The following is an 18,542-nucleotide window of genomic DNA, read 5'->3' on the forward strand; positions in this document are numbered from 1 at the left end:
TGTGGACAGTTACTGTGGACTCCCCACCTACTGTGCTATTTTTACGGTCTCTTTTCAGGAAACCTGAGCCATCTCAAAGGAATGGCATGTGGGAAACTGGGGGCTGGAAAGCTTTGACTGGCACCTGGTCCTGGGTAATAAAAAACAGTTTCTCATTCACCCAATTGGAGCCTTTAATTCCTACATGTTCTCCCATATTAAAAACCTCCAGAGGGAGGCTACATTATCTTCATACTAAGTCTTTTCAAAATATCTTCCAGAGCAATAAACCTTTTCCCAGCCAAGCCCTCCCCTACAACAGATCTGATGGTAACAAGTCAGCAGTCTAACCTGTCAGCCCTCCCCTACTAGTTCTACCATGTTCCCTGTCAGGATGAAGGTCACATATGCCTGTTACTTTCAGTGATATGCTGAAGCTGTCTTCACTCCTCCCTTCCTGAACCATTAGGGCTCTCTGAAAGCTGAACTTCCAGTTTCTTCATTTTTTTTTAATTTCTCTCTTCTTATTTCACATTCTGTTCTCTGAATCTTGGGGGCCAATAACTTGATTCTGTTGCAATGCTTGAAGGGTCCACTGCAGGCAATGTGTGGGAACATATTAATTTTCTAAGTGCTTTTCAATAACAAAGTCAGTGTTTCGCAGGCAGGGTAAGCAACACCCTAAGGTACTTTGAGATCATATTGTGCCATGAGGTGCCGCACAATATTAGCACTGTTAGGTGTGCAACCACCTAACACATGATTCACAAAATAAACCCAGAGATTGCAAATTTAAATCATAGTATGTGTTGGGGGTCTCTGTGCTCTTTGCAACAGAAGAATTGCTTTAGTATTTTCTGCAGTCAAGAAACAAGTGAAAGCTACAAGCCCACATTTTCTAAGAAGTTCCTCCAGTCTAACAAGGGAAGCCTTGTATGTGTAAAGGTTGAGAACCACTGAACTAAGTTATTAAGCCTCACAATATTGCCTCAAGGTAGATGGGTATTAGCCTCATTCTCATTTTACAGGTGGGGAAACTAAAGCAGCTCCAGTCATTTGTTTCAAATGTCAGTGTCTAGCATCTTAGACTAGTATGCCTGTGGACAAAAGCCTGGTGCTGTCTGTCACAAGGCAGCATATGTGCAGGATGGAGATGAGCAGGCAACCAGTCTGATTCACTTAGCTCTTGTGGAGAGCCCTATAGGGCTAACACCAAAAGGAGGGTTAGGATTTTGAGGAAAACTCTAGCAACCATTTCAGGATGGCATCTGTCTTAATTTCCAGCAACAGGTCTCTCTCAGCTCATAGGATATCAAATACCTCCCAAAATACTGAATGTGATTTGAAGATAACACAACTTCATCCCACCACGATGGGATGTTCATCATTGTGACATGACAGCACAATTCCAAGATAGCCCAATCCACTGGCAAGGGCTAACAAGAGGCCGAACTTATGGCATCCCTTGCACCTCGCCTGATGATGTCTGAGGCATCTCAAACAGATCATGAGCTCACTGAAAATCTGTCTGGAAATAAGGGAAGACCAGTGTAGGAAGAGGGAGGAGTCTTCCTCCAGATATGGTAAGCATCTCTTGTGGGATCCCCTCACTCCTCACGTGTTAACATTCCTGGCAGTTCCATGGTTTGTTGTTAATGAAAATATCCACATATTTTATGTGGGTCATCAACCCCAGTGATCCCATTGCACTCCTTCTGCTCTATTTCCTGATAGTCCGCCTATGGTTCACAGCAGTCATGAGCAGTGAAGGCTACTCACAGGCATCACCTGTGCAAATGAGCCCTGAAACTAGAAGCCATGAACCTGAGCTCTGCATCTACAGGCAGCCTTTTGAGAGGAACTATCTATAGTGAGTGTGTTCTGTACAATTGTCTCATGGCAAGATGATGTGAACTCACAGTGAAGCTCACTTCTTCCCTTTGACCCATTGCTGTATCCTTTCTAACTGCAGCTGCATGATCCTCTGAGCGCAGGCCCTTACCTTTTTATATGCAATACACCATGCACGTCTGTATCACTGTAGAACTAACAGTAGGATATGGCCAGTTGATCCCATCTGCTATGACCACAGTGCTGTGAAGCTCTGTACAACCAGCCATTAGTTGACTTATTCCTTAGGGTGATGAAGAAGGGACAATGCTATGTGATGATTGTGTGGGAATCCCAGTGGAGCTCCCAAGATCGAAGGGGTTGCTGGATCAGGACCAAAGTGTTCATTCCAGAGCTCTCCTTGGTATGTGTCCTCATGTAAACCAACAACAAAGGCTCCCGAACTGGCAGCTACTTCTCAATCACCATGAGAAGGGGTGAGAGGGGAGGCATCATCACTGCCTGCCTCTTAATGAGCAGGCTATTTTCTGACACTCCAGGAGACTGTAATCTCACTGTTAATCCATGAAGTATAGCTTCATAGTAGCCAGGACGATGGCCTTGGACCACAAGGGAAATAAGGACAAGCTGAGGTTAATGACCAGAAGCAAACTACCCTCCACCAGTCATTAACTGCTCAGAGAGGTTGTGGACCTCCGGTGCCTTGTGTGCTTTCAGCAAGATGTTTTGCTTCAGCTGAATTGTCAGATCTAGTTTCTCTGGATCTCTTTTCACCAGATGCTGGGGAGATGCAAGGTGAAAATGGACACCTTACCTTATCAGGGAGGGAGATTCTTTTGAAAAATTTTCCTGTTGAGGATTCTGCTCCCTCATTTTCCTTCTTCCCTGTTTTCCTTGCTACATAAAACCACAATTGGCCAAGGATAAGTCAAGCCTAAGGGGCAAAGGATCAAGAAATGCATCTCTAAAGGGGAGTGCTCAGAATGGCCTATAATGACAACAGAACCAACCTGGGCATTGCTTTCCAGCCCACCATCCATGCACATGCCCCATTCTCCACCACTGTCCCAGCCCCTCAGGAGGTCTTCCTCATACTACTCCACCCTTTCCCAGCTCCCACCAGCAGCTCTGGGAGCTTGTTTCCCTGCCTCTCTTCCCCGGTCCCCCAGCACATTTATCTGGCCAGGAGATCTGTCCATTGGTGTTATATAGCAATAAGAATTGCAGACACTGGGCCACTACCTGGTTCAGGCAAGCTCAGACTGGAGGGAGGTAGAAACGTCAACATCATCATAGGCAACGTATTAAATCTCCCATTGAAATATTGCAAAATTCTTCTCTGTCAGAGTAGGAGACTTCATAAAATTGCCTTTAAATGAATCCAGGAAGAGCAAGCCTGAGCAGGTCTGGCTCAGTAATTGGAATATGTACAGAGGGGCCAAACCCTGAGAGAGATGGTGCAGCAGCTACTCCTCGCAACATAATTCCACCCTACAGAAGTCTTGTCTGTGCTCCAACGTGGAGCAGGTGCCTTGCCAAGAGGCAGATAAAGAGAAAGCACAGAGGATGGAAAAGACAAAAGGAGACAGAGAGAACTATCCTACTGCATGCATCCAGCCACTGAGGGCAGAACAAGGGCTTGCATGCCCGTCCCAACCCCCTGCAAACAGCTCACGTTGTCCGCTTATTCCAGATGCTCTGCAGTAATTCTCATTATCTTCAAAGGGGAAAAAAAATCCCCACTAATGAGGCTGTTAAAAATACAGACTGTCAAAGAGGCCAGCGAGAGGAAGGCTTGTGAGCTGATTGGCTGGCGGGAGCCTGGAGCCGGAACACACTTCACAACTACTGATGTGGAAGCCGCGCTGGTTAATTAACATGTACAAATATGTTTTTAACAGAAAATTACATTCTATAATAGCAATAAGGCACCAGAGACCATGAATTACCCTGCATTACTTCACACCAGGCTGTGCTGAAAGCACTTGACCCTAGGCCTCGTGCTTAACTGTACACAATGTGCAAATTAATAGACAATAATTCACACCCTGTCATGATTTCAAGCCAAATTAGTGCACAGTCCCATTCCAGTGTGCTCTGGCTCCTGTTAGGTGTGGCAGGGAATGGGCAGGTTTATGAGAGTTCAGCTGTAGATGTTCAAAGCAGCTCACGGGGGGTGAGACTGAGAATTCACAGACACATCCAGGTGGTGGCAAGATGTCGTGGCTGGTGAACTAGATATCTGGGTGGTACCTGAACATCTAGGATGTTCTTGGGGATCTCACATCAATTGGCAAGAGAGCTGAGAGCCACATCTCCTCAGAGAGCAGAAGTCAGCTTGGTGTACAGGAGGCACACGTGGGATCTTGCCATAAAGGGCAGCGACTGTTCCTGTCATTGTAAGCTAGGTCAGAAAGTTTCCCTCTTGTCCCCTCCACTGAATGTCCTCAGATATCTGTGTCACTGTCCAACAGCCAGGGCCTCAGGCCAGCTGGGAGGGTTGGAGCTGTCAAGCCAATGGGTGACGTCTAGTGGAGCGCTGTCTTTGTGCTTTTCCATCTCTCTCTCTAATCGTGGATGTCCGAGTGCCAAGGCTGCACCCAATGACTCCTGAAGGCAGTGAGCTCTGAAGGTTTCTCCATCCTCTCCTCTTTCCATTAGATCCATTTGACTGCTTTACGGCCTGATTATTCACCTGCGTCCCATTCATCCCACATTTAGCAAGTGGCACTTCCAAAGCCAGGTAAGAGGTGAAAACTCCTTAACACGATGAGTGCACTCTGCATTACCCACCTGGCCAAACATCTTTGAGTAGCCTAGCCCTTCAGGTCTCCCCTCTTAGTGCATTTTAGTGATGGTCTCTCAGAACTCATGGGCACATCCCCATGAGCAGAAATATGCATTTCTCTGGGGACAAATCGCAGCAGCACATATTTGTACCACTGACAGTTGTCCCTGGGCATGCTCTTGCATGCATAGATGGGTGTGTGGCAAATTGCCCTAGGTGGGGAAAGGGAGGGTGGGGCCAGCACCTTATCAGAGGCCCTGGGGAGAGGGGGTGGTCTCCTGGGGCAGCAGCAATGGTGATCTGGGCATGCAGAGCCTGACTAGCAGCTGGAGTATGGCTCTAGCCAGCCAGGCTCTGGTTTCAGGCAGCACACACTGCAGCCATGTGCGCTGCCCCACTTTTTTTCCCACAGGTTTTATTTATATTGGGATTTCACAGTATCTAATTTTGCCACCACACTGCAAATATGCAGCATCGTGAACAGAAGAATGAGCACCACGTGCGTTTCGTACCACCTCAAAAGGCTTTGAGGTACCACAAACTGGATATTCCCACTCATCTGAATGCTCCCCGTCAGTTTTTCACATGATTTGTTAAAGTGATGCTCAGAAGTCAAAGGTCTGTTTGTGGAAAGATATCTTTGCATTGTCCAGTCATTAAGATCCATTTCTATAGGGATGCTCAAAGGTTCCATTCAGGACCAAGACCCTATTGTGTTGGGCACTTTACAGATGTATTTGGGGATGCAATCCCTGTCATTCCAACCTGACCAATGTCATTTGAACTAAATGATGAATGAGAAGGAGCAAAGGGGCTGAGGCTATTTGGGTTTTGTGGTTACACAGGAACAACACTGCTGGTTTCTGCTGGCAGCTGGTGCCAGCTCATTTGAAATCAGAAAAAAACGTTGAAGGGAAGTATAATGAGGGTTACTATCCCTGTGTTAGAAACAGAGAAAATAAAGACCCTTGAGGGGAAAAGACTTGTCTTCCATTGCACTATAAGTCTATGCCAGGCTGAAAGCCAAATCTCCTGACTTGCCACCACATCATCTGCAAGCATTTCTTGTAGGACTGTATCAGCTGGAGGGCAGTAGCCATCTAAGAAAGCTGTTTCCTGACCTATGAACTCAGGCATCCTTGTTACCTGGCTGTGCAGAGGTTTGACATTTTCCAGGAGTCTGGCGTAGGCCAGGCTGGAGGTCGTCTCTGTGTAAATGAGCCCAGACACCAGGCTGTCAACTGGAATTACAAAGGTGCTTTCTGACAAGGTTTGGCCTCCCGCTGTGGATGAAGCGTGTCTCCACTGAGGACAGAGTTGGAGTGCGAGTCCTCAGCAATCATTCACAGCAGCTAGCATGGCTCAGCAATGAGCCTGTCTGCTGCATGTGACACTCGCTGCAATGGTTTTCTTTCATCAATTTGGCACCTGCCTCACACACATAACTTTTATTGCCATCTTTATGAGATAAGCACTTTCCATCATTGCAGCACTGCAGTGCCAGTTAGGACTGCTAGGTTTTAAATCCACAAGGGGTGTGTATTGCATGGCTGCTCTTCTCTGCCAGCCCTCCCTCCACCCTTCACTACAAGTTTGAACATCCTGGAGGTTGAGGCATAAAACAGACAAGGTTGTAACAATGTCTTGTTATGGGATAAGAAGCTTTCTCCTCTGATGGGCTGAGGAAGTAGAACTGGAGGCAGGACCATTAATGTCCCCCATGCACCACACCTAGTGAAGCAAGAAGTGTAGTAAGAAGAAAACCCCATTCCAGGTAAAGTGACTGCTCCCACCTGCCCGCCCTACCACCAAAGTCATGGTAGAGCTCAGAAAAAGAGATCAGAGAAGAGGATATGTTTCAAATGAGTTTAGTGCCATTGACAGGAGCCAGCTTGAAAGTCCTACGTGCTTGCAGGGTGGGCAGTGTTCCTCATCTCAGGATGCCCCACCTCCGAGCCTCCCCTCCGATCTGGAGATGCGAGCCATCTGAGTGGGGTTTCAGTCTCCACAGTGACCTCTGTCTTTTGGCTCTTTTCTGAGCTCGCCAATAAGGCTGCTACTTCATCCCCGTTGTGGCCTTGGACACTAAGAACCAAATATAAGACCACCCACTTGTCTCATATATGTCACTGAATGGGCACCTGTAGACGTGCGGGATGTGTCCAATGTGCTGTAAGTACAATGTATCAGAGCAGACTTAATTAATCAAGTGTGTTGGAGCATGCTGATTAGCATGCCTCAGCAGCCTTGGTGTATTGTGTATTCAGCACCCCCATGCTTCAGAATGGTGGCAGGGGTGCTTTAACTAATGCTCATCAAACGAGCTTTAGTTAAAGCACCTCTGCTGCCATTTTGAAGCATGGGATACTGAATACAAGAGACGCTGTGGGTGCTTTAATTAGAGTGGCTCCTAAGAGCCTCTCCAATTTAAACACCCACCCCTGGAGCACATGTAAAGATGCCCCAATGGCCCACCATCCACAGCAAAGCCTTCAGCTCTGATCATCAGCCTGACTGATCATGCCACAGTGTCCATTGTGACATCACAACTCTGACCACAGGATACCGCTGCTATTATTGTCCTACACGGCCCTCAGCTATTGGAAGGTGAACTCCAACCACCTTCGGGAGCTTGGTCCTTCTCTGAGGAGTGAGGTGCACCATGGGGACACAAACAAGTAAAGCTCCTGTATGGATTGCATTCCTCGCTGATACACCGCGGTTTACCTGCAGATCTCACCCTAGAAATGGACACTTGCAAAGCTCAGATCCCCTCACTGGACACGGTGTCCTCCTCTCCACCCCCACAGTCCAGGAGAGGACAAGCTCTTTGGTACAGGGTGTAGTGGGTTCTGGATGCAGTTTGGGTAATGGAGGTAGAGGGAGAAGCCTAGGATGGAAGAAGCATGGGAATGATGCCCTCTAGGAGAGCGTGACTCCACTCCCTCCTCTAAGAAAGGAGATGTCTTGTTCAGAAATGGGTTTTGCTGGGGGAGCGTGGAAGGTAACAGCACCTGTCTTAGATCTCCTTCATTCCCTGCAGCAAGCCAGCACTATATTCCTCTCACCCCTGCTTCTGTCCAACATACCTGTGGGCACACACACACAGACACACACACAGAGCTGATGCAGCGATGCAGCAGTTGATCTCTTAACTTGCTAAAGGGTTGTTTCCTCCCGAGCAAGGCGAGGCTACAGGGAGCTATTCTAGGACCTCCTAATGCCAGCCCTGGGGCCTAGAATCAGAGCTTCCTGTGGGATATGATCTGGCTGACTGCAAAAATACTGACCCCAGTGATGACAAGGGCACTAATGAATAAACTGGCAATGAAAACAGCTGCAGCTGCCACACGATCTGTTGACTTTCCCTGGCTACTCCATCTCCAGCTCATATCCCTGTACTTTATTGCTTGGGTTGTCTGGATAACCACAGCATGAGCTGAAGAGGAAAAGGCAATGGAGCTGCTGTATCTTCACCTTCAGACCCAGGAACTTTCTCCCTTCCTTAGGCTCAGCACCTCTTTACTTCCCTTTCTTCGTAGGTGGATGTGAAAGCCCTCAAGGACATCTCCAAAAAGAAGGATCCTAAAGAGAAGCCTGACATCCAAGCACTTGCAGGGGGGGACGGTGCTCAGAAGGAGTCCTCAGCTGCTGCATCCCCCCCAGAGCAGCTGGGCTGTCTGGATCAGGGAGCTGTTACTGGGGTGAGTGCCCTCCCCTCACACACGGGGTTTCTTTGACTCCAAAGGCCAGAGGTGCTCCCTACCGCGAGATGCCTGGGGCCAGCTCCCAGTGGTAATACTGGGTGTTGTGTGCACTTTAGCCAGCATGGAAGGACCCTAACATGTCTCATCGTAATACTTTTTAAGTTACCCAGGCGCTGGAAGCCATATGTGATATGCAGACCCCAGCCTCCCCCATGTCAATAGGGGGGAAGATCTGAATAAGCAGTTGCTAAATGTGTAGTGTGTCAGGAACAGGTTTCCCTGCATCACACACAGGGACCTCCCTCCTTCTCTGACCCAGTATCCTACCTGAGCTTTCTCCCTCCATTTCCACTCCTCACGCTGCAGAATGGAAGGGCTCTGGTGAGGTTGTTTGAGCCTCTTTTTCAGGCCTATTTGTTATGCAGGTGCAGTGGGTCTAGACCCACCAGAAAACTACACAAGCCCCCCTCAATAGTTAGAGAAAGGCTTTCATTCAGGGAGCTCTTCACCCCCAAGTCAAGAGATCCCACTTTGCTGAGGAACTACAGTGTATCACACCCCTCCACCCAACCAGTCACAGCACCACACTGAGAGTGTTTCATTTTTTGAGCCCATCAGGATGGTATTTCATGCCTGTTTAATGCTCCTCCAAAACAGGAGGTCCCACAGTTCCCTGGCAACCAGGCAGTGCCTGCTCTGCAGAGCCGTGATTAGTTGTAGGGTTGATCTTACTGGCATACTTTGAAACGGGCCTGGATACATCTCTATTTGGACACCTAGTTCTGGACAAAAAGGTGTTCAACAAGTATGACCTGTGGGACTGTGTGCGTCTATCTTATCACCTTGTAGTGGTCCCAAAGAAGATAGCAACTTACTGCTCCCACTGACCAGCAGAGTCCTTCCTCTAACACAGGTGATAGAAGCCTGTGTGTTAGGGCAGAAGGCCCCTTGCTGATGACCCATAGCTGGGGTACCAAACACCCATAGTGGTGACAGGTTAAAACTCAAGTTGCTTCCCATGTTTGAGTATTGACTTATTGAGGATCTGGACAATATTCAGGGACAGCTTTTGTCCCAGAGCAATGGCCAGGTCTTTGTCTTCTATTCACAGGAGGAAGCGATTGCATGTCCAGAGCCTCCTGCTGAAAAAAAGGACCCCAGCGACCAATTCGCCATTACAATCCAGTCATGGTGGCGAGGCCAGCTGGTCCGGCGAACACTGCACCATGCCACGCTCTCTGTGCTGGTGATACAGAGGTGGTGGCACCAGGTTGCCTTCAAGCAGAGGGAGGAGAGACGGGTAAAGGAATTGGTGACGTACATGAGGACTGAAAGGGCGATAGTCCTCCTGCAGTCACTGGTCAGAAGGTGGCTGGCCAGGACCCAGTACAAGAAGTACCAGAAGGCAGCTCTAGTCCTCCAAAACAGCTGGCGCCGGTACATCTATCACAGAGAGTCCATGGGGTGGGCTGGGAAAAAGATGGCAGACGAAGCTGTGGACTTGTTCATTGAGATTGCTGTTGGCTAAAGAAACTCCACAGGGGAAGGCTCCTTACAAAGACAAGCACTGATTGTGAAATAAACCCCTCCCAGACACCTTCCCTGGGAGACAGACAATGATCTCCGAGTCTTTTCCTCAGTTCTGCTTTCATGAAAGTCTTGTAGATCAGGAAGTAGAGGGCCTCTGAAAATAGAAAGGCAGGACTGGCATCTAAATGCACAATCCTGGCCATGGTGTAATCCAGGGGTAAAGGTCACATGGGGAGTCAATAGCCCACACTACCTCCTATTATGGTTTTCACCTTGCATCCTAAATAACTGGCTCCCAACAGCTGCTGTCCCCTACCTGAGAGTGTCCCCGCAGGGATGGTTGGGTGAGTCCTGCATAGCCAGGGTCTGATTTTGCTTCCAATTACAATGATGTGAGTCTGGAGTAGTCTTATTGAGTGCTTCCAGATTTACCCCAGTGTAACCGGGAGAAAAGCAGGGCATGGCTGCCTGTGAAAGGGCTTTAGGGCTCTTCTGGATGACATCAGCAGCATCATTAGCCGTGATTTTTGCAAATCCAAAATATTCTGAATTGACAGCTCCTCCAAGAGGGTCTCCAGGCTGCTTGTTAAAACTGAGAATGTGGTGTGGCGGATTCATTCTATGCCTGCTCCCAGCCAGGAACTGGTACCAGGCCTGAGATGGCGCAGGCCAGTGGGGAAAAGCTCACACATGCCCCCACAAGAGCCAACAGTGCATGAGCCCTGGGACTGCTTCACCAGAACCTGCCAAGGAAACCCCCCACTACAAGGCCAGCTCCACACTGTGCCAATCCCTAGCCCCTGTGTATGGGGCATGCTGCAGACAGGGGCAGCAGGAGGTGAGCAGAGCATGACAAGGATTATTGCACAATGGCTAGGTGCATAGGAAAGGTTATTGTACAACTGCTAGGGAGCCCTTGGTAGACTGATGTCTATCAGGGCCCCTGGGGCTGCTCTAGTTGATGCCATGTTGACCCTGACTCTAGGTTTAAAGCCACCTTCATGCCCCAGGCTTCAGCTGTGCAAGGTGCATTGCCATTCATGTGATAAGCCTTACCAAGATTGTGGACTCAGATGCTGCAGCTGCCAGTGAGGGGGTGTTTGGGGTTGGTTTGTTTAACAGGAAAGCGAGGTGCGGGGGTGGTGGGGAAGGGGGGAGGGCGTGTGTGTGTGTGTGTGTGTGTGTGTGTGTGCCCTGACACAGGTGCTTCTCCTTGCTCCAGGCAGCCTCTTTCAGTGACCTGAGGGATGCCGGCCCATGTGGGGGCGAGCAGACAGCAGGCAGGCACGGAGGGTGCTAATTCCGAAATGCGATGTCTCAGCTGGATCAAATCTGCAGCTCTGTGCACAAAGCCCAGGGGACTCAGGAGAGAATCAGAAAGCGAGTGAGCGAGCACACACTCGGCCGCCTTCCAGCCTGGGGGGGACACACACAGCACTACAAAAGCCCAGGCTTATTAATAACTGGCTCTGTGTTATCAGCACCACCACACAGTTCTATCTCCAGCTTGGCCAGGGTCTGCCACTACAGCTAATGATCTGCTTATCTTTTTAATGAGCTGCCTAATTATCTATTTTGCCTCTCCCCTGCCCCTTTGTATAACTGTCTGCCCAGCTACGTAATTAACTGCTTTCTTGGCTATCTATTTCTCCATCTAGCTAGATATCTACCCTATCTCCAAAGAGAAAACGATCACTTTATTTCCTGCCACCCACTTGCATTGTATTCATGACATTTTAATCAGAAATCACTGCTGATCATTTATTCCCATACCCTGGCTCTTTGCCTCCTACAGCGTTCTCCCCTTCCCAAACTATACCTCCCTTTTCTCCCCCTTCCCCACTCCCTTCTTCCCTCTCTCCTGGTGCTGTTTCCTTCTCCCCCTTGAAAGGTGCTCTTTCCTTATCTCTTCAGGGCCCCTTGGCTCTGAGAGAAGCAGTGGTTTGGGATCAGGGGTTCCCTCTGCAGCCCTTGGGGCAGGCGTCTGGCTCCAAGGGACCTCCTAATGCCTTGGAAGTGGAGGGAGAGTGATGGCCCCAGCTGTTCTGCAATCTGCTGCAGAGGGGAATTTTCAGAGCAAATCAAGCAAGCGCTGCAGGGAGGGAAGGCGGATGTAGGGATCTCATGACGTGGGACCTCCCAGAGGGCTGCAGTCATGTTTAGGGTCCTGCAGCCCCATCCAGGGAAGAAGGGGAGTCATACACAAGCAAAGGTTTCAGCCCTTTCCTGTGTTTATTTTGCCCCTTAGCCAGACAGGGACCTGGTCCTTCCCGCCTGCCCACATCTTGCTGGCTCCAGTGCAGTTCCATGGCGGGGGGCGGTGTTTGGCTCGGGATGGCCATGGGATGAGAACAGCAGATGGCAGGGTCTCAGGTGTGCTGCCAGGGCCCTCTGGTGCCCCTCCTGCAGGCAGGCAAAGGGGTCAGAGCTGAGGCAGCCACAAAACGAAGCAGAGCATTAGGGGTGGGCAAAAGGGGACAGAGGAAGGGAGAACGTAGTGAATAGGAACTGGTAAGCCACTCCCCTCCCCTCTGTGCCAGCAGTGGCTCAGGGCTCTACTGAAGAAGTGATGGAGTGAACCCACATGTAAGGCGGCAGCCAGAGGAGACCTTTCCCATCAGACACTCCTCTTAGCTCTTGCAGCCACGGGACCAGCTCCTGAGAGCAGCGGAGCACTGGCAACAGGCTGGCTGGGTCTGCATCTCCATGCAGGAGGTGTTAGCAAGGCGTGTTCCCTTGCTCCCCCAGTAACAGCCTTGCTATGTGCTAATGATATATTAATTTGCATTCATTATGGCATTAATACAGCTGCGGAGGTTCTCAGGAGCAGCAGCTAATTACCCTGTCGCTCAGGAACCACACGCAATTGAATGCCTGGGGCCCAGCACCCTGTTAGCCTGCATGCCTGGCGCTCTCCATGGGAGGGAAGCCTCTGGAAGAGGCTGGTGAAAGCAAACAGCCGCTGGGCTATAAAAAGGTTACACCCGCCCCATGCAGGTAGAGGAGTCAGGCTGTGATTAGCGTCAGCACCGCGGCAAGCGGGGGGGCGGCTCGGAGAGCATGAGGGAGCTGCAGCAGGCCAGGGCACCTTGTAGGGCTGAAGGTGTTTGGTATCCCCTAGGAGAGTTTGCTACAATTGTTCTTGGGGCCTAGGGGGTTGAGTGTATCTGCAGTGCCCCCTCACCATGGGCCCCATCCTTACCCCTGTCATCTGAGTGTATCTGCTAAAACTACCCCTCCACAGGCCACATCCCCCCCCGAGGTCTGAGTGTATCTGCTATAGGCTCACAGCATGTGCCATGTCATCCTCTTGGGATACAAAAGAATGTGGCTCACCCCCACTGGTGCTGTTTTCACCTCACTACTTGCCCCCATCTCACTTGCTTTTCTTTACTGCCCCCGGGCCTTGCAGGTCCTTTGGGCTGCCATCATTTATCCTTAGTGAACCAGCCTCTACTTCAGGACAGGCTCTCCTACTGTTTCCAATCCATGGTCCCACACAACCCATGGCCCTAACCCGCAGGTCCCTGTAAAGCACTGGACACACACGAGGGACGCAGCTGTTTCTTGCCACTGCAGTTTCGTTCAATGGAGCGTTGGTTTAACAGCAGAGTCTCAGAGCCTAGAGCAATCCCGTGGGCAGAGGGATTGCAATCCCATCAGCCACCCTCGGGCAGCCAGGACAGTTGAGGCTCAAGCAGTGAGGACACAGGGCAGTTCGGACATGCCTCGCCCATCAGTCACCTTCTGCTCAGTGCAATTCCTTGTGGAGAGCTGCTAGATCCATCACTGCAAAAGTCATTGCCGCAAGTGTAACTAATTGCTCTCCATGCACAGAGGTTGGAGGCCAAGCGGGTCATGGAGACTGGGCCTTCAGGTTAGGTTGGAGGCATGCTGGTGGGCAGCATATCTGCTGCCTGTGCTGTTGCTCTCCAGGTAGTCCCTGGATTAGGAGGCTTCAGTCTCCAGGGCCATGGAAGAGCTACAGACTTGCCATTCCTCCACAGTGATCAATTGCTATTCTCAGCCAGTGGAGGAGAACAAAAGGAGGCTACCATGATGGAGTGGATGTATGCAAAGGCTCCTGATGGGGCACAGGGGAAATGCCAGCCCTAGAAGCTGTATCTCTCTCCACCCCTGGAGGAGCACCATTCCCAGCTCCATGGCATTGCTCTGTTACACTGCACACATGATACGCCCTGGAAGTGACAGGCTCTTTCTGAACACTGATATTACGGGAGCTGAAGACTGCATGTTAGACCAAGCAGTGCTCTGAGGAGGGAGGCACCTGTAATGATGGCATGCCATGGCCACCTCTCACAGCAGCCTGGGTGAGCGAGCTCTGACAGTGCTGGCTGCAGCATGGTTATTATCTGGATCCTTGTGTTCTTTCTACTTTCCTTCACCTTCACGCTGCTTCCTCTGCTCAGCTGGGACAACCTAACTCAGGGGTGGGCAAATTGTGGCCCGGGGGCCAGATGTGGCCTGCCAGGCCATTCTATCTGGCCCACAGGACCCCTAAAAAAATTAGAAAATTAATATTTATCTGCCCCTGGCTGCCTATCATGCGGCCCTCCGTGGCTTGCCAAAACCCAGTAAGTGGCCCTCCGCCCAAAATAATTGCCCGCCCCAACCTAACTGATTACAAAGGCCTCCCCACCTACCAGACCTTGCTCCTCCACCTCTGCTCCCATCCTACCCACAATGAGGGGTCTCAGTCAACCCTGCACCACCATGACCCAACCTGGACTCAGTGGAGTCTCAATTGCACCCGAGACCCATGCTCTGACCAGAGATCTCCAGCACTTGAGTGAAGACACCCCAGGATGGGAGAGCTGATGGAATACACCTGGGGTCTGAGCAGGACTGGGAGCAAGGGGCTGAGCACACTGGTTGTGGTGGAGCTGCAGAGGCAGGAGGCAGGAGGCAGGGGAAAGCCTCGAATGCCAAACTGCTAGCTGGCAGCTGTTTTGGGGTTATGACTTACAGAGGAGAACCCCTGGTGACACTCTCTAAAGTTAAGGAAAAGCTGTCCAGAGGGTGCTGCTCAGACTTGCCATCACATAATAACCACCCATGCACTGGCCTGAGACTCCTCAAGCATGTGTCTGTGAAGACAATAGCTTTTGGATGGATGGGATCTTTACAGAGCCACATTGCTCTGGTACACAGCTCTGGCAAATCCTGCCCTCAGCTGTCTCCATGGTCACTATCCAACCAGTGGCATCTGAGAGGCAGCAGGCTGAAAATCTGCATGCCACTTGGTTAACCAGTGGGCTTGTTCAGAAGCAGCTCTTCCATATCATTCAAATCCAATAATACACTGAAGCAAGGTAGATGTGCAATGCCAGTCAAACAACATGCCTGTCAGAGAGGTTCTAGGTTTGCAATCAAATGCCAAGGGAAGCAGTGCCATCATCCTCCATGAAGACATGGAATGATTTAGGGTCAGTTTTGGTCCTGATTCATGCCATGGTTTGCAGAGCCTGTACACTGCAGCAGGCTTTGGCCCAGAGAAGTCAGTGCAGGAGGATGGGTTGGGTCACTGCTTCTCAGCTGTTTCCATACTATGGCTTCCTCCCTACACCTTCCCATCTTGCTAGGAGGCTCTGAGACAGGCAGGGCAGGGCAGAGTCATGGCAGCCCCGGCACTGGATTATGATTCTGCTGAGAGCTGTAACCACAAGGTAGATCATACTGTCAAAACCAAGCAACAGGCATTCCTGGTTCTTTATTTAATTGCAGTGAACCTAATGCTGCTGTAAGGTGGGGACTGACAGCCTCAGGGACTATACAGAGAAGAGATACAGAATAGACAGCAACAGGGCAAGACCCGCAACCCCCATACTCCACACCTGACCTTGAATAACCCAGTAGGAGTGGGAAGGCAGATGGGCAGATCTCTGTGGGCTATCTAGTCCTTCATCACTCTGCTGAAGGCTTTGTGCTGTCTTGGCTACGATCTGAGCTAAGACCCATTCAATTCATTTCACATACTATAGCCTACCCCTCCACTGTCAAACTGTAACGACTTTTTTGCCAGTAGAAACTGGGTTCAGCCCTGTCACAGAAGACTGATTCTATCGCTCATTTGCTAGTGCCGGTGTCCAGAGCTCTCTACCCCCTGGCTTCCCCATGCCCAAGGTCCCCTCTGTACTCATGGTACCTGGATGGAGACATCACTGTAGGAGCCCCCGATGACCCCAGTGATTGCTGTCGGCACGTCATCATGGATGGCATAGGAGCCATCAGGACAAATGTGCTCTGAACCGTCCACTCTGGTCAGGGAGGCGCGGACAAAATCCAGGGACTGCTCCAGGGCATAGGTGTCTTTGGAGCAGGTATCCAGGATGTGGGCCCCAAGTGTGACCCCCGGCAGGATGCTGGGGTCCTTGTTGATTTCATCCAGGGCAAAGAGCATGGCCTCGAGGCGCTGGATTCCCCGGTGCTCATTGATCTTGCCGCAGTCCTCGCTGGCCCTGCCTTTCTCGTGGACTGGAAAGAGCCCCCCAATGACCAGGTCTCCCTCCATGCTGATCTCCTTCTTGGCGGCCGTGCTGTAGCTGGGGTTCTGGCTGTTGGCAAGGCACGTGGCTGTGTGGAGTAGCCAGACCCACGAGGCAGCAAAGAGTGCCATGGCCCTGCCACCAGGGGGCAGCAAGGTCCACGCCGACCCACCAGGCAGCACTTCCAGGAGCGATGGTGCCCGATGTCCAACTATGGGCTGGTGGGGCACAGATAGTGCTGCCCGTGGGGAGAAGGGGAGCGTTCAGCACCTGCAGAGGCAGAGGGAGGAGGGAATCAGTGCAACCCATCCAGAGGAGAGAGCTGCTGGGTTCTGCCCCGAGTTTGTGACAGTGATGGGTGGTGGGCTCACTCCCACCTGGGACCTAGGACCACACCACCAGCACCGACAATAATCAGCCTCTTGACAGCACATAAACAGGGAATCAGCACAGCTGTGCCCCAGGCTTGGCCTGACTGCTCCAAGCCCGTGGGTCAGACCCTCTAGCAGTGCCCTAACTACCCCCTGCCCCGTAGACCACCAGCTTCTCCTTCCTATATGGAACAAGGACAGGAATGGCTGCTTGAGGGATCCATAGAGACTCTACATCTAGTGCCCAAGGTGGATCCAAGCTGCTTCCCATATACAGCACTCAGCTGCAAACATGTATATGAGCACAGGAACCCAGAAGAGCCCAAAGCCTTCACCAGCCTCCTCACAGCATTCTGGCACTGCTGCTTTCCCCCTCTGTATGCTCCTGTTCCCCATTTCTCAGCATCCCTTGGGGACATCCAGATCGAAGGCTGCCCCAGGCCTGGGGTTCTGTTCTCTCTGTTAGATGCACCTGGGGAGCAGGGATATGTGGATTGGATATGTGACTCCACCACTGACACAGACAATCTCCTTGGGGTTGTGGCATCTGTCCTGCCCATCACTAGAAAGGAGCTCTGCTTAGCTCGCTGCAGAAAGGGCAAGGGTGAGGTCAGAACATAGAGGTCATGACAGTCCCCGCACCAAACTGGTACATCCTAGACACCAGAGAAAGTGCAAGCTGGAGACAGATAAATACAGTTAGATGGATAGAGGCACAAGCCCCCATCCTTGAGTTTGGCCAGGCTGGGCTCAACACTGGGCCCAAGGGAAGGAAAAAGTGCCTTTCTGCTTTGCCAGCCACAGGGGCTGCATGAGACCAACTTGCCATTTAATGCAAATCAGAGCAGCCTCAGGGCTGCTCTAACTGATGCTGACTGGTAGCAGATCCCCACAGGCCATAGTGGCAGCCAGGCTTTGCTGGAGTGCAGCAGCATCCTAACTACATCCCTCTCAGTGCCCTGCTGGGGGCAGACAGTTGCCTTGGCTCCTTCCACTCCTAGCTCCACTGCCAGTGGGGAACAAACTGATCAGGACGAGGATGAGAAACTGGCCTGAGGAGTCAGAGCCTCAGACAAACAGCACGAAGGAAGCCATTCCTTCTGATTTCCTCATTTACTGTATGAGTTGTGCTGTTCCCCTACAATCCCTGCCCACTCCAACAAGACCCTAACCAACCAGAACACTAAATGGGACAGTCCCAGCTCGGCCAGGTCCTAAGCAGATGCATGGCAGGCCTCTCTTTCAAGGAATAGCCAGACTGGAAACAGCTGCCGACATCCACTAGCTCCAGTGCCCCTCCCAGAACCATCTCAACACCGTGGCATCTCGGTAGCACTTGACAGGAGCAACAGCTCGGAGCCAGTCAGCACCAGGACTGAAATTAATACCCAATCACACAGGTAGAACTGCTGAAGGGAGCTTCCTGCACAGCATTAAGCCCCAGCTGCATTGCATAAGGAGACAAGCTCTTTTAAGCAGATGTCTGATGTAAGAAAGACAGTCCTCTCCTGGAGCACTCAGACTGGTCTTTAGACTGTGCCATTAACTGATCGCTCCCAGTCTTGAGCTGGTGTGTGGGGGCATATGCCCCTGTCAGGGGTATGACCAGGACATGGACAGTCGGGGTTAACCCTAGAAGGTCACAGCCCTGGAGATCAGGAGCAGACAGGTCAGGGAGCCATGATCTGTAAGGGGCCAGGACATAGGTGGTCCTCCTGAGTTTATCCAGAGGCCAAGGGGGACAGGGGCAGGAAGCAGGGATCCAGACTGGAGTTGTTGACCAAGGGGTCTGGAGCACGCGGCTGGAACT

At 51.1% G+C, this 18,542-nt stretch overlaps 2 protein-coding genes across 2 annotated transcripts in view; one reads left to right on the plus strand and one right to left on the minus strand.

Annotated features, from left to right (window-relative positions):
* Positions 1-16,605, minus strand: part of GRM2 (glutamate metabotropic receptor 2) — a 38,122-nt gene extending 21,517 nt beyond the window's left edge. Inside the window, exon 1 of the mRNA XM_090021403.1 lies at positions 16,022-16,605. Coding sequence (XP_089877529.1) covers positions 16,022-16,492 — 471 coding nt within the window. The 5' untranslated portion in view covers positions 16,493-16,605. The remainder of the gene's footprint in view (positions 1-16,021) is intronic.
* On the plus strand, positions 7,281-9,853 carry IQCF6 (IQ motif containing F6). The gene is made up of 3 exons (XM_090021404.1): positions 7,281-7,307; positions 8,161-8,322; positions 9,437-9,853. The coding sequence occupies exons 1-3, from the start codon at positions 7,281-7,283 to the stop codon at positions 9,851-9,853; spliced, it is 606 nt and encodes a 201-aa protein (XP_089877530.1).
* Positions 16,606-18,542: the final 1,937 nt, after the last annotated feature.

This window comes from Crocodylus siamensis, chromosome 11 (genome assembly GCF_052110815.1).
Source record: "Crocodylus siamensis isolate JL-2025a chromosome 11, ASM5211081v1, whole genome shotgun sequence".
Taxonomy (NCBI): domain Eukaryota; kingdom Metazoa; phylum Chordata; order Crocodylia; family Crocodylidae; genus Crocodylus; species Crocodylus siamensis.